This window comes from Dromiciops gliroides, chromosome 1 (genome assembly GCF_019393635.1).
Source record: "Dromiciops gliroides isolate mDroGli1 chromosome 1, mDroGli1.pri, whole genome shotgun sequence".
Classification (NCBI taxonomy): Eukaryota; Metazoa; Chordata; class Mammalia; order Microbiotheria; family Microbiotheriidae; genus Dromiciops; species Dromiciops gliroides.
Window position 1 is genome coordinate 536,060,297 of NC_057861.1, and position 12,041 is coordinate 536,072,337.

The window sequence follows — 12,041 nt, forward strand, 5'->3', positions numbered from 1 at the left end:
GTGGACTTCTAGAAGTTGCCGGGACGCTCGGGAGAAGAGGGAGGGCCAGGACGGATACTTTACGTTTTGATTGGCCAGTTGCCTGGTGACGTGATCGGAGCGCGCTGAACCGTGACTTGGCAATTGTTTTTTTCCCAGGTGAGTTTGGGTGAGCTATTAAATAGCCGGGACCGGGCCCTGGCAGTGGGATTTGTTTTGTTGCGGGATCGGCGCTGCGTCTGGAGCTAAGCGGGTTCGTCTCACCGGCGTCCTTGGCTACTCTTCGGAATTCCGTTGGTAATTCCCCTGGACATGTAGGGGGGTTTTTCCTGTCTTCCCTCCCGGGCAGCCGCCGCTTCGCTCCCTGGTACGAAGCGAAACATATTTTGGAAGGAACGAAAGACAGGAGGAGGGGTGGGCTGGGAGCCGAGCAAAGCGCCGCTGGTTTCTGGATGGGTTTCGGGGTGTGGGGGAGCGCTTTTTTCCTGCTGCCGCCACTGTAGTCCCCGGAGATTCCAATGCCAAGGTAGCCCTGGGTCTCCTCCAGTCGGGCAGCTGGGACCGCCGCTGGGCTGTTTATCGTGTGATCTTAGGCAAGTCACTTATCCTCTCTGAGTTTTGCTTCTTTTCCCGTAAAGGACAGCTAGTCGTAACTGCTCCGTCTCACTTAACAGGCTGTTGTGAGGATCAGAGAAAGCTCAGTGAGCGCCGTACAGGTTAGCTATTTCAGGTGATAGTATTACCTAGCCTAGGTTAGCACTTCAGCCGTCGCGTAAATGCGAGCCTTTTCCCAGGTGCGCGGTCAACCACTGACTGTACCAACTCTTGTAATAGTCAAGTTTTTGTGCCGTATCTCAGTAAGCAGAAGTCTGGATGTTTGTTCTCATGTTGTTGAAGGACAAAAACGTGGGGGTAGTTTGTTCTGGTTTGACTTAATCTATGTGACACAGCTAGCATTTACATGGCACTTTTTTTTTTTTTTTTTTGGTGAGGCAGTTGGGGTTAACTGGCTTGCCCAGGGTCACACAGCTAGTAAGTGTGTAAAGTGTCTGAATCCGCATTTGAACTCAGGTCCTCCTGAATCCAGGGCCGGTGCTCTATCCACTGCACCACCTAGCTGCCCTCTATGGCACTTTTTAAGGTTTGTGAAGCACTCATCAATTATAATTTGATCCTTATAGCAGCCCTAGGAGGTGGGTGCTACTATTATCCCCATTTGTACAGATGAGGAAACTGAGAGTGATTCTAGGGCATCTCAGAAGCAGGATTTGATTGAACTCAGTGTTCCTCCTGCCAGATCCGGTGTGTTACCTAGTTGTATACATAAATACACATGTATATGTATAGACACATACATATATATATCTCTTTATATATCTCCATTATTCAAGAGGAACTTGATAATGGATGATACAGCTGTTGGCTCTTCTCCCCAGCCGGCTTCTTCCTTGAGCAGTGAAACTTTCCTTTACAGTGAAACTGGAAACCTGGGAGTTGAGACGAGCAGCAGGGGACCTGATGACTCCTAGCTAATGCATTTGACTTGTAGGTTGTCACTGTCATTAATGTAAACAGAAGTTGGTATGGTCACTCTAAAACAGCATAAGGTGTTTCCCACTATTTTGACTAAGATTTGATCACTACCCATCCATCTGCCTGTTGGGGACACTTGTGAAGGCTCACTGAAAATGTGTAAATCTTGATTCATGTAACATTCTTTTTCTGCAGGTCATCGGCAGCAGCATTGCAGCTGGTTTTTGTGTCATTAGCACGTTATCTTTCTACAATGGAATTTCCAGACTTGGGAAAGCATTGTTCTGAAAACACTTGCAAGCAGCTGGGTAAGCTTTGTTAATATTAATAGAATGCTAATTGAAAATGGCTGGTTTGGAGGGGCAGCTAGGTGGCACAGTGGATAAAGCACTGGCCTTGGATTCAGGAGGACCTGAGTTCAAATCCAGCCTCAGACACTTGACACTTGTAGCTGTGAGACCTTGGGCATGTCACTTAACCCTCATTGCCCCACCCCCCCCAAAAAAAGAAAGAAGAAAATGGCTGGTTTGGGTGCTTTCTTATATGAGTGAATGAAAAATTGTATAGATTGTATAAATTAATAATTAATAATGTGTCTGCACATTTTTAAAAAAGAAAAATCCATATTAGGCTAGTTAATCTCATTTTTTCTTTGTTTTTTTCGGGGCAATGAGTGCTAAGTGACTTGCCCAAGGTCACACAGCCAGGAAATGCAAGTATCTGAGGTAGGTTTTGAACTTAGTTCCTCCTGAATCCAGGGCCAGTGCTTTATCCACTTCACCACCTAGCTTGTCCCCCACCCCCAATTTGTTTTTAATCCACATTTTTGGTACTATAAGATAGTATCTTATGGAATTGTAGTTATAGATTTTAAGCAGTTAGCTTTTTGAAATACTGTAATTCACATTTTGAGTTACCAAATTTTTCTAAAATTCCTACAAAATTTACGTTAATGAAAAATATTAAAGTCCAAAATACAATGTAGGTTAAAGTATTGTTGTATAATGCAGTTGTATCTTTGATTTAGTTCTCAAAATATTTTTGATATTTTCATGTCTTCCTTAGATTTTCTTCCTTTAAACTGTGATGCATGTCACAAAGTCTTTTGTAAAGATCATGTTCAGTTGGAGCAGCATAAATGCAGTGCTGCATATAAAAAGGTAATTCAAACTTGTCTGAAATTCTAAACATATAAATATTAGAACTGGTTTTTTACACATTTTAATAGAATAAAATAATGGTTCAGTTTTCACAATATGATTGATTTGAAATAAGGGGTGAAAAATCCAAAAATGCGGTTTATATATCAGGTGGGAAGTTAGACCAGATTACCCCTAAGTCCATTTCACCTCTAAAATTCTGAATTTTACAAAGAGATTTTTAGCTATATTTTAAAACAAGGTAACTTTATATATAGTAGAAAGCAGAATAGTTAGCTATATCTTTTATAGCTAATGAGGCATCTTATAAAATTCTTTACTCAATACAACACTTGTAAGGCTGGTAAAATAAACATCATTCCTGTCTTGTAGATGAGGAGAAAAAGGTTCAGACTAGCCACATGACTTGTATGTGATTAACAGTCAGCATGGATCAGAGTAAAGACCCAGACTTGCTTTACTGGGTCTGGGTCCAGCACACTTGTTGCTATACCATGCTCTTCAGGGTTAATAATTGGAATTTGAGTCTTTACATTTTTGAGACTGTAAAGATTTGTATTCATTGACATAACCACTTCTGGTCTTGTACAACTTCTCTAATGACAACTTGCAGTTTAAAAATGATCATTTGAAGCCTGATTCATAAGTACAAATGAATATTAGCACTAAGGATTATTGAGAAGTTTGAAATTTTATTGAAATATTTGCTGCCTTAGGCCATTAACTGGCCTTTTTTTCTTCAGCATTTCTAAAGTGATTCATACAGTTTTCATTAATTACCTTAACATATTTTAGCTATGTAGCTTGAATGTAGTTGCATAAAAACTGGAAGCAGAATCAGGACAAGTTCAGATTTTTATCCTTTGTAGAGCCATATTATTTTTCTTGAGAAGTTTTGGATTGTCCGTCAACCTCTTACATTAGCTGTCTTTAGGATGTGCAGGTTCCAGTGTGTCCACTTTGTCATGTCCCAGTTCCAGTAGGAAGGGGAGAAATTGCAGATGTTGTGGTTGGACAACATATGGATAAAGACTGTAAATATAATCCAGCTCAGGAAAAAAAGGTAAGTAGAATTTTTCATAAGTTGAAGTCAATAGATTATAACTTGCCTAGGAAAAAAATACTCCACACCTTATTGCCTCAGTTCTGTCCTTAGAGATTTTCTCTTGTACTCATCTTTTACTACTGTTGATAACTTAAAGCTAGGAATGAATGGTCACACTTCTACTTCTTGTTTCTTTTTGGGTTTTGAGAGTATTTAATGAACCTAAAAGAACTATTTTCATAGTTGATTACTAGCTTTGAGAAAACCTCTTTTACGCAAACAATATCGGTTTACTAAAAGGGTTTGTTCTGGAGGTACAAGCCTTCTGTAACCAAAATGAGATTGAAGAGCCTTTTACCAATTATTCAAGTTTTGTGGTGTTTTCCTTTTAGCCTACATTCGGACAATTGAGTTTTTCTCTACAACATCTTCAATCTTGCTACTTACACCAGCTTTGAGGTTTGGTGGCAAATGAGGTTAAATTGATTGTTGCAGGCACAATTAGTTTCCAATTTAGGTACTTAATTGTGGATTTTAATTAACTCATTTCTGTTACAGTAGTTTTATGTGTGTAGTTTTAAACAGATGTCTTGTTGCTTGTTAGACCTCTTAATTTTAGTTTATTGTTGCTAGTGACTCAATTTTCATTCTCTTGGTTGCTTTTAGATTTTTGTACACCGGTGCTCAAAGGAGGGATGCAAGAAGAGAGAAATGTTCAAGCTACTTTGTGACCAGTGTAACGACAACTTCTGTATTAAGCACAGACATCCTTTGGATCATAACTGCAAATATAGTGGCCATCCTATCTCCAAAGCAGGGTAAAAACCTGGTCTTAGCTATTTCAAGATAATAAAACAGGCTATTAAAAATAAATAACTCAACAACAAAAAAAAATAACTCCAAACACTTATTAACCTGAGACACTTTATGCCTTAAATGGCCAACTACTGAAAGTACAGAAACAGTAATACTAAAATCACTCTATTAGTTTTACAATAGTAGCTATAGTGATTTGGAGACCAATATAAATGTGCCTGGGATAGTGGATAACAGAATTGGCCTTGGACTAGGAAGACCTGGACTCAAGTCTGCCTCTTTCATATACTAGCTATGTGATCCCAGGCAAGCACTTAACCTCTCTGTGACAATATGCAGTTTAAAAATTAGCCTTCGAAGATTCATCCATAAATGTACAGATGAACATCACTTTTAAATGAGCAGTTTAAAATTTTATCAAAAGATTTGCCTCCTTAGGCTAATGATTACTTGCCCTTTTTTCTTCAGCATTTCCAAAGTGATTCATAGTTTTTATGGATTTTATCACATTAATTGTGCAGCTTTACTAGGGTTATATTCAAACTAGAGGCAGGATCAGGACAACTGACAAGTCCCGATTTTTATCTTTCCTTGAGCCAAAGTCTTTTCTCCTTCAAAGTTCTGGAATGTGTCTTGTTAGTGATTTTTTAGGATGTACAGGTATGTCCACTTTGTTAAATTTGTGCTTCAGTAATCAAAGTGCCCCATGGCATCTTTTCAACTCTAAGACTAAATTACAGAATAGTTGGGGGAGGAATTTGAGTGTTTTCACTGGGAATTTGTTGTACCAATGAAATCACAGGTATAGATCAGTTGTTTCTCCAGGACATTTGCACAATTGGATTTACAAACTAGCACTTGTGTTGACCTTGACCCTGGCTAGAAGGAAGATAGTCGATAAGTTTGCATTAGGAACATATTTTGTGCTAGGCAATGTACTAGGCCCTGGGGATTCAAACACAAAAGTCCCTGCTCAAGGAGTTCACATTCTGAAGAGGGAGACAACCTGTACATGTATGTATAAAACAGATCCAAGGTGACCCTGGTGGGGCATGCCAGCCACCTCATGCCAAGGTGGATCTTTAGTTGAGTCTTGAAGGTAAGGTGAGGAAGGCCACACATAGTTTTGCAGAGCATGGGAGATGGATCAGCAAGAAGGCCAGTTTAGTCTGACTGGCCTTAAGTTTGCAGGAAAGGGGGTAATGTGTAATAAGGCTGGTAAGATAAAGATATGGTGCTAGGTTGCAAATAACTTTAGATGCTTAATTTGGGTGGGGGGAGGTATATTTGATCCTAGGGCTATTAGGGAGCCACTGGAATTTGAGCAGGGTGACACAAGCCTTTACTTCATGAAAATAATTTTGGTGGCTCTGGAAGATGGATTGAAATTGAGAGACATAAGTTCAGGCCAGTGGTGAAAAGAGCCTCAGCCAGTCTGGTGGCATGGGAGGGAAGAAAAGGGGATATAGCCGCACATTCCTTGTTCCTACAGGTGGTGAAACTTCCCACATTGCAAGTGGAACTTAGGTTTGTGGAAGTTTGACGGCACAGGACAGGGAGCTATAGAGAACTTAGAGCTACCAGGTCATCTTTTCCCTGTGTCTTCCTCTAATTCTGTTTCTTCTGTTGTAAAGATTCCATATACCTGAAATAAGTTCAGTGTTCGATGCTGCAGCTAGATAATTGAATGAGCTTTATTAGGTTCACAAGTGAATAGGTTTCATGAATGTTAATCTAACCTTTCCTCATAGGTGTGCAGCTATAATGAGAGCTTCTAAATCATCTGGAGCGTCAAGCCAATTATCTTCCAGTTGGCTAGCTCAACGATTAAGGTATTAGTTATCTTTAAAATTACACATTGTCTTGGAGTTAACATTCTGAACAAAAAGTAACTAGCAGGTGGTTCTCTGCTGCTTTATTGAAAAAAATCTTAACACATTTGTAATGTAATTAATAGTACACATCTTAAATTACATGCCCCAGTTACATATAACTTAAAGAATTATCTAACTTTGTTCTTGTAATAGTTAACCTTTCAGTTCTTTTGAACTCCATGTTATAGATGCTGTTCTAATCTCTAATACAGCACAAGACTTAATTGAGCAGCAAAAGTTTTAAGTATAAATTATGGGGGTGTTTCTTATTTGGCCTTTACAGATTTCCAGATTAGGTAACACTATAAATCTGTAAAAAAGGAAACCTTATTTTTTTCTTTTTTTCAGAGGAAAGCAAAAGAGTTGATGATCATTTGACATTCCTGCTCTCTAACCTGACAATGAAAGATTCTGTGCATTTTTATATAATTTAAAATACTTTGGGCCTTTTCACAAAATCTGAATTATTTATTACTTTATTAACTTTTATCTGAAAACATTTTCTTACATTTCTCAGGGATAACTGTAAAACTTCATCAAAATTGTTTTAGATAAGTCTTGAATGTATAATCAGCTTCATCAATTCCATTTAGTTAGAAACAGAAGTGGTGTCTCTAAAATTATAACTTTGTACATTTATACATTCTTTATACATTTTAATTGTAACTTGAATTTATAACTTGAATTATAATCTGTTCTCAGAGTACAGTTTGATTATAACTTACATTTAAAGTTGTGTTAGGATGCCATAAATAGCTAATTGTTTCTGGTGCCTTTATGTCTTAAAGTCCATTCTTGAGCATTAAGAACTCTTTGTACGTACACTTAGATGTTTTTGAATAAAGTGGCCAAATTTTGGTTCCTTATTGTTCCTGTTGATTGAGGAGAGATTTGATCATTAACATGTGTATAAAGTATCATGCCTTTGTTTTACTAAAGCTTGACTTAGGAAAGTTCCCCTCCCCCCTCCACAACAATTTAGTAGAGACGTTTTTGACAGACTTTAGATGTGGAGCCATTCCTTAAGAAAAATAAACCAAAAATATTTAAGGTGTTGGTGCATGTGTTTTTGTACAGGGCACAGAAGGTATTTCAAAGCGGTGAACATCATTCTTTTCTGAAGCATCTACAACAATATAAAAGTAATAGCAAATAATGCAGAAAGAGGCAGAGGAACTTAAAGGGGGGGAGGGGGGGTTATCCTTGCCTTCACAGAAGTTCCTCTTTTTGAAACTGAGATACTTAGAGTCTTTAATAGTCAATGCAGATAAATATTGAAGACTTGCTCTGAACTTATTATGGGTGATGCTATAATGCAAGAATATCAGTGAGTGATCTTCTGGGCCAGTGCCAAAATGGTTTTTGTTTTGTTAAATAGTGAAATCTTGTCAGTTTTTATTACAAATAATCTACAGGTAGATATTAATTAAGCCATAAAAGTTTATAGGCACACTTTACAGAGCTCTACAAATTGATTTATTTGGAGTTATGGAATGGTTCCAAAAATGGCTAAAGCCTGTGAATGAGATCATTATTCTCTACTGAATGGAAGATACTCTTATGTATGATATTCAGCTATTGTACTTTGAGATGTAATCTTTACCACAAGCTGAGAACCTCCCTGTTTGAAGGTTCAGCTGACAACCATGCTGTTGTCTTCCCACATCTCATTTGCTTTTTTCAGTCTTTTTTTCTTCTGGAGTTGTTCTACAACTTCCTGCTTTATATTTTGTCTAATATGATTTATATTGACCAAGGTTCAAGCTATTTTTATATACATTTTTCAGTTTATTCATAGTGCTGTGTTAAGTGGTGACTATGGCAATTTTAAAGGGCCATATTTATTTTGGTATCAATAACTATGATGTCATAAGGAATCCTTTTTTTTTTAAATGCCCCAAGTGAACTAATTCTAAAACTAGTTGTGCCTATGGAAAGGTTTTCTTGTGAGCATGTGTGTTACTACTGTTGATAGTTAACGTCTGCAGATTTTAGTTCCCTCAGGGCCCTGAGGTTGACTTGACTTGTCCAGAATAGGTATCAGAAATAGGACTTGATATCATATTTTCACTGCTCCTCTTTTTGTGGGGGGGTGGGGCAAGTGACTTGCTCAGGGTCATACAGCTAGTAAGTGTCAAGTGTTTGAGGTCATATTTGAACTCAGGTCCTCCTGAGTGCCCCCTCGCTGCTTTTCTACACTGACTGTAGATTCTAGATATAAACCTTGTTTCATAAGGTACTCAATTCAGGAAAATCACCCCATATGCCCCCAATACTACTAGCCTCAAACCCTGTCTTTTAAAAAACATTGTTCAAAACAAACCTAATTCTGAACTTCAACTGGCTGAAGTCCTAACCTTCCAAGTAGAATCTCTAAGACTAGCATTTCTAGAATTCAGATACTTCTTTGAAAATGGATTTTTCATGGACATCTCTATTTTCCTCTGCATCCCTCCTCATAGTCATTCCTTATAAAGCTTTTTTTTTAAAGAGGGAGAAGTTCAGCAACTCTAACCGACACATTAAAAAAAAATCTGTTCTATGTGCAGTGTCCCCACTACCTACTCTACCCACACTACCCAGTCTACCCACCATGGCTTCCTACACCTCTGCAAAACACTTGGAGAAAGTGACATATTCCTAAGCTGTTTATCATACATGAGGGATATAGAGACCCATGGGTAAAAAGGTGTTGGTTCTCAATAAGCTTACAAGGTTTAAATCAGAGAAATAACATTTTAGAAGTGTGTATTTTCTGAGAGATTCCTTAAAAGTAACAAATGCTACTAATTACTGTTTTCCTAAGTACAGTTATCCAAAGATTTAAAAAAAAAAGCTTTGTAATTTTTAAGAAATGAGTTTAGGCAAAAAACAGTTACTAATGGTTATGAGTGAACGTTAATGTTTAGTAACTGACTTGACTCATTTTAAAGTTTTTTAAAATCTTAGAATAGGGGGCAGCTAGGTGGCACAGTGGATAAAGCACCAGCCCTGGATTCAGGAGGACCTGAGTTCAAATCTGACCTCAAGTCACTTGACACTAGCTGTGTGACCCTGGGCAAGTCACTTAAGCCTCATTGCTCCACAAAAAAAAAAAAAAAAGAATAAAATAAAAAAACTTAGGATAAATGTACTTAGGAAAACAGTTATTGGTATTCCACAAAAGAACATATACCCTCACTAGGTGGTACTCATTTTAGTGAAGGTACAGGTTCTTTTGAGGAATGCTACTGAAAAATATATTCACAGAGTGCTCTTGAATTTCATTGTTATCTTTCCCTCAAGAGATGTAAAAACTCAGATCTCCCTTGAGATGCCAGAGGTCTCTTTATAATAGTTTATTTTAGAGTAATATTTTGTACCTGTAGATAGGGACAGCAGCTGCCTAACTTTGCTTTCTTGCTTTTTTCTATTACAATCTTAAAAAAAAAGGATTAATAGTAATACCATTATTCCCTTTCCTTATTTTGGTCCTAGATAAACATTCTCCAAAGAATAAAAGTATAAAGCTTACTACGTATACCAGGAAATATAGTAAATGTATACACATTAAGCTAAGAATTTTAGTACAGATATAAGTCCAAGTTCGTGAATTCTACAAATATTGCAATTTAGTATTTATAGACACACATAAAGGTAACTTATTGTCTTTATGATTCCTTTCAAGTCCATCAGGAGGTTTCTGGTGCTTAGACATTGTATTCTAAGAGAATATTGCTTTTTTTTTTTGGACCCATCACCTCATTTTCTGAAATAAGCAACCTTCATCTTCAGTGTAGTTGGATTTGAGATCAGAAGACCTACATTCAAAACCTATCTTTGATAGCTATGCTACTATGGGCAAGTCTCTGAGCTTCTTTTTTTGTAAAATGGGAATAATATATCTCACAGAAATGGGAAGAAAGTATTTTAAAGTACATTGTAAATGTTACTTAAGTCATTAATTGGCTGAATTACAGTAAAATCTACATTTGATTGCTAGTTCAGTGTCTTCTATTCGTTTAAACCATAATCCTAGAGTAGAAACTGTTGATACTTTGGAAAGTGTTTACAATGCTATGTGAACATGAGGAAATACATTTTAAATGATTGAACATATATAACTTAATTAAAAATTCTTGCCTTTTTTAGAGAGGGAGAGGAAGGAGGGAGAAAATTTGAAACTCAATTTAAAAAATGAATGTTGGGGCAGCTAGGTGGCGCAGTGGATAAAGCACTGGTCCTGGAGTCAGGAGGACCTGAGTTCAAATTCAGCCTCAAACACTTAACACTTACTAGCTGTGTGACCCTGGGCAAGTCACTTAACCCCAATTGCCTCAGCAAAAAAAAAAAAAAAAAGAATGTTAAAAATTGTCCTTACATGTAATTGGGGGGGAAATGTTCAAAATGGAAAAAAAGAAGAATGCTATGTGAATGTGGGTACTCAATCTCTACATATATTTACAGCCACATGGTGTAGTAGAAAGTGCTACTGTACTTGAAGTCAGCAAGATCTGGGTCCATATTTTAACCACAGAAATTTGACAGCTGTGGGGTCCTGGGCAAGTCAACCAGTCAACAACCATTTATCAAGAACCTAACTGTTGGAGGCACAGCGCTAAACATTAGGGACATAAATAAAGACAAAAGCACGGTCCCTGACCTCAAAACGCTAACATTTGAATGAAGGGGAGACAATGTGGTGATAACTGTATGTAGAATATCTATCTACCTCCATTAAGTGGGAGGTAATGTCAAAGGACAGGCCTCATGGAGGAGGTGTGTTGAGCAGAATTGTGAAGAGGCCCGGGAAGCCAGCAGATGGAGCAGGGTGAGGGGAGTGTCATTTTTGAGGGAAGAGGCAGCCCTGAATGGAGGGAAGTAGGTATCAGAGGGATGGGAAGACAGGACAAGGCTCTAAATGCCAAATAGGGGAGCTCCTACTCAAGCCTGGAGGGACCAGGGCCGCCACAGCCTCTCTGCCTCAGCTGCTGGGCTTGAGGGTTTCAAAGGACTGCATTTCTAAAATCTATGGTCATGACTTCGGGGTTTCTCTTCATGACCCCTTTTGGGCTTTCTTTGGCAGGGATGCTGCAGTAGTTTGCCATTTCCTTCTCCAGCTCATTTGACAGATAAGGAAACTGAGGCAAACAGGGTGAAGGGATTTGCCCAAGATCAGGCAGCAAAGTGCCTGAGGCCACATCTGAACACCAAAAGCAACCTTCCTGACTCCAGGCCTCGTGCTCTATGCACTATGGCACCATCTAGCAGCCCCTATGTCTTCAGGATATTGCCCCACCTTGACAGCTCTAGCCCTAACACACACTAAGCTTGATTACGATGAAGATGAATTAGTTTGTCACCTTGAGAAAGAGGTGGGGACCTGAAATAGGACACTGACTGCATACACCTATTTAAAGTGATACAGCACGACTCAGCCAAAACAACTGTACCTGTGTTGCCTCATCTCATTAGCAGGAATGATGAATTGCTGAGTTTCAGAGGCGAAACCTTTTTTATTCCCTTTGTATTCCACATATCTTCAAAATATCAACAGAATTGAATTTTCCCCCTTTAAATACTCTATGAAGGTGCACTCTAACCAATATTTTAAGAACATTAAAAAAAAACTCGCTTTTTGGGAGGAGTCACAAG

General features: G+C 38.2%; 1 protein-coding gene across 3 annotated transcripts; it reads left to right on the forward strand.

The window, feature by feature from the left end:
* The first annotated feature begins 4 nt into the window (after window positions 1–4).
* ZFAND2A (zinc finger AN1-type containing 2A) lies at window positions 5–7,450 on the forward strand. Of its 3 annotated transcripts, none has more exons than XM_043978403.1 (7): window positions 5–138; window positions 1,708–1,820; window positions 2,578–2,672; window positions 3,607–3,735; window positions 4,384–4,535; window positions 6,285–6,365; window positions 6,756–7,450. In XM_043978403.1, exons 2-7 carry the CDS (start codon window positions 1,766–1,768, stop codon window positions 6,772–6,774), a joined length of 531 nt encoding a protein of 176 aa, XP_043834338.1. In that variant the 5' UTR covers window positions 5–138; window positions 1,708–1,765; the 3' UTR covers window positions 6,775–7,450. The 3 variants fall into 3 exon arrangements, with proteins under 3 accessions (XP_043834338.1, XP_043834337.1, XP_043834336.1); XM_043978402.1 differs by lacking the exon at window positions 5–138 and adding an exon at window positions 143–276; XM_043978401.1 differs by lacking the exon at window positions 5–138 and adding an exon at window positions 145–346.
* The last annotated feature ends 4,591 nt before the right edge of the window (window positions 7,451–12,041 follow it).

What these genes read in the sequence shown, in the direction of transcription:
- ZFAND2A (XM_043978403.1), top strand. Translation starts at nt 1,766, where the DNA reads ATGGAATTTCCAGACTTGGGAAAGCATTGTTCTGAAAACACTTGCAAG. An exon ending in AAACACTTGCAAGCAGCTGG is followed by an intron (nt 1,821 to 2,577) that starts GTAAGCTTTGTT and finishes TGTCTTCCTTAG; the next exon opens with ATTTTCTTCCTTTAAACTGT. An exon ending in CATCCTATCTCCAAAGCAGG is followed by an intron (nt 4,536 to 6,284) that starts GTAAAAACCTGG and finishes CTTTCCTCATAG; the next exon opens with GTGTGCAGCTATAATGAGAG.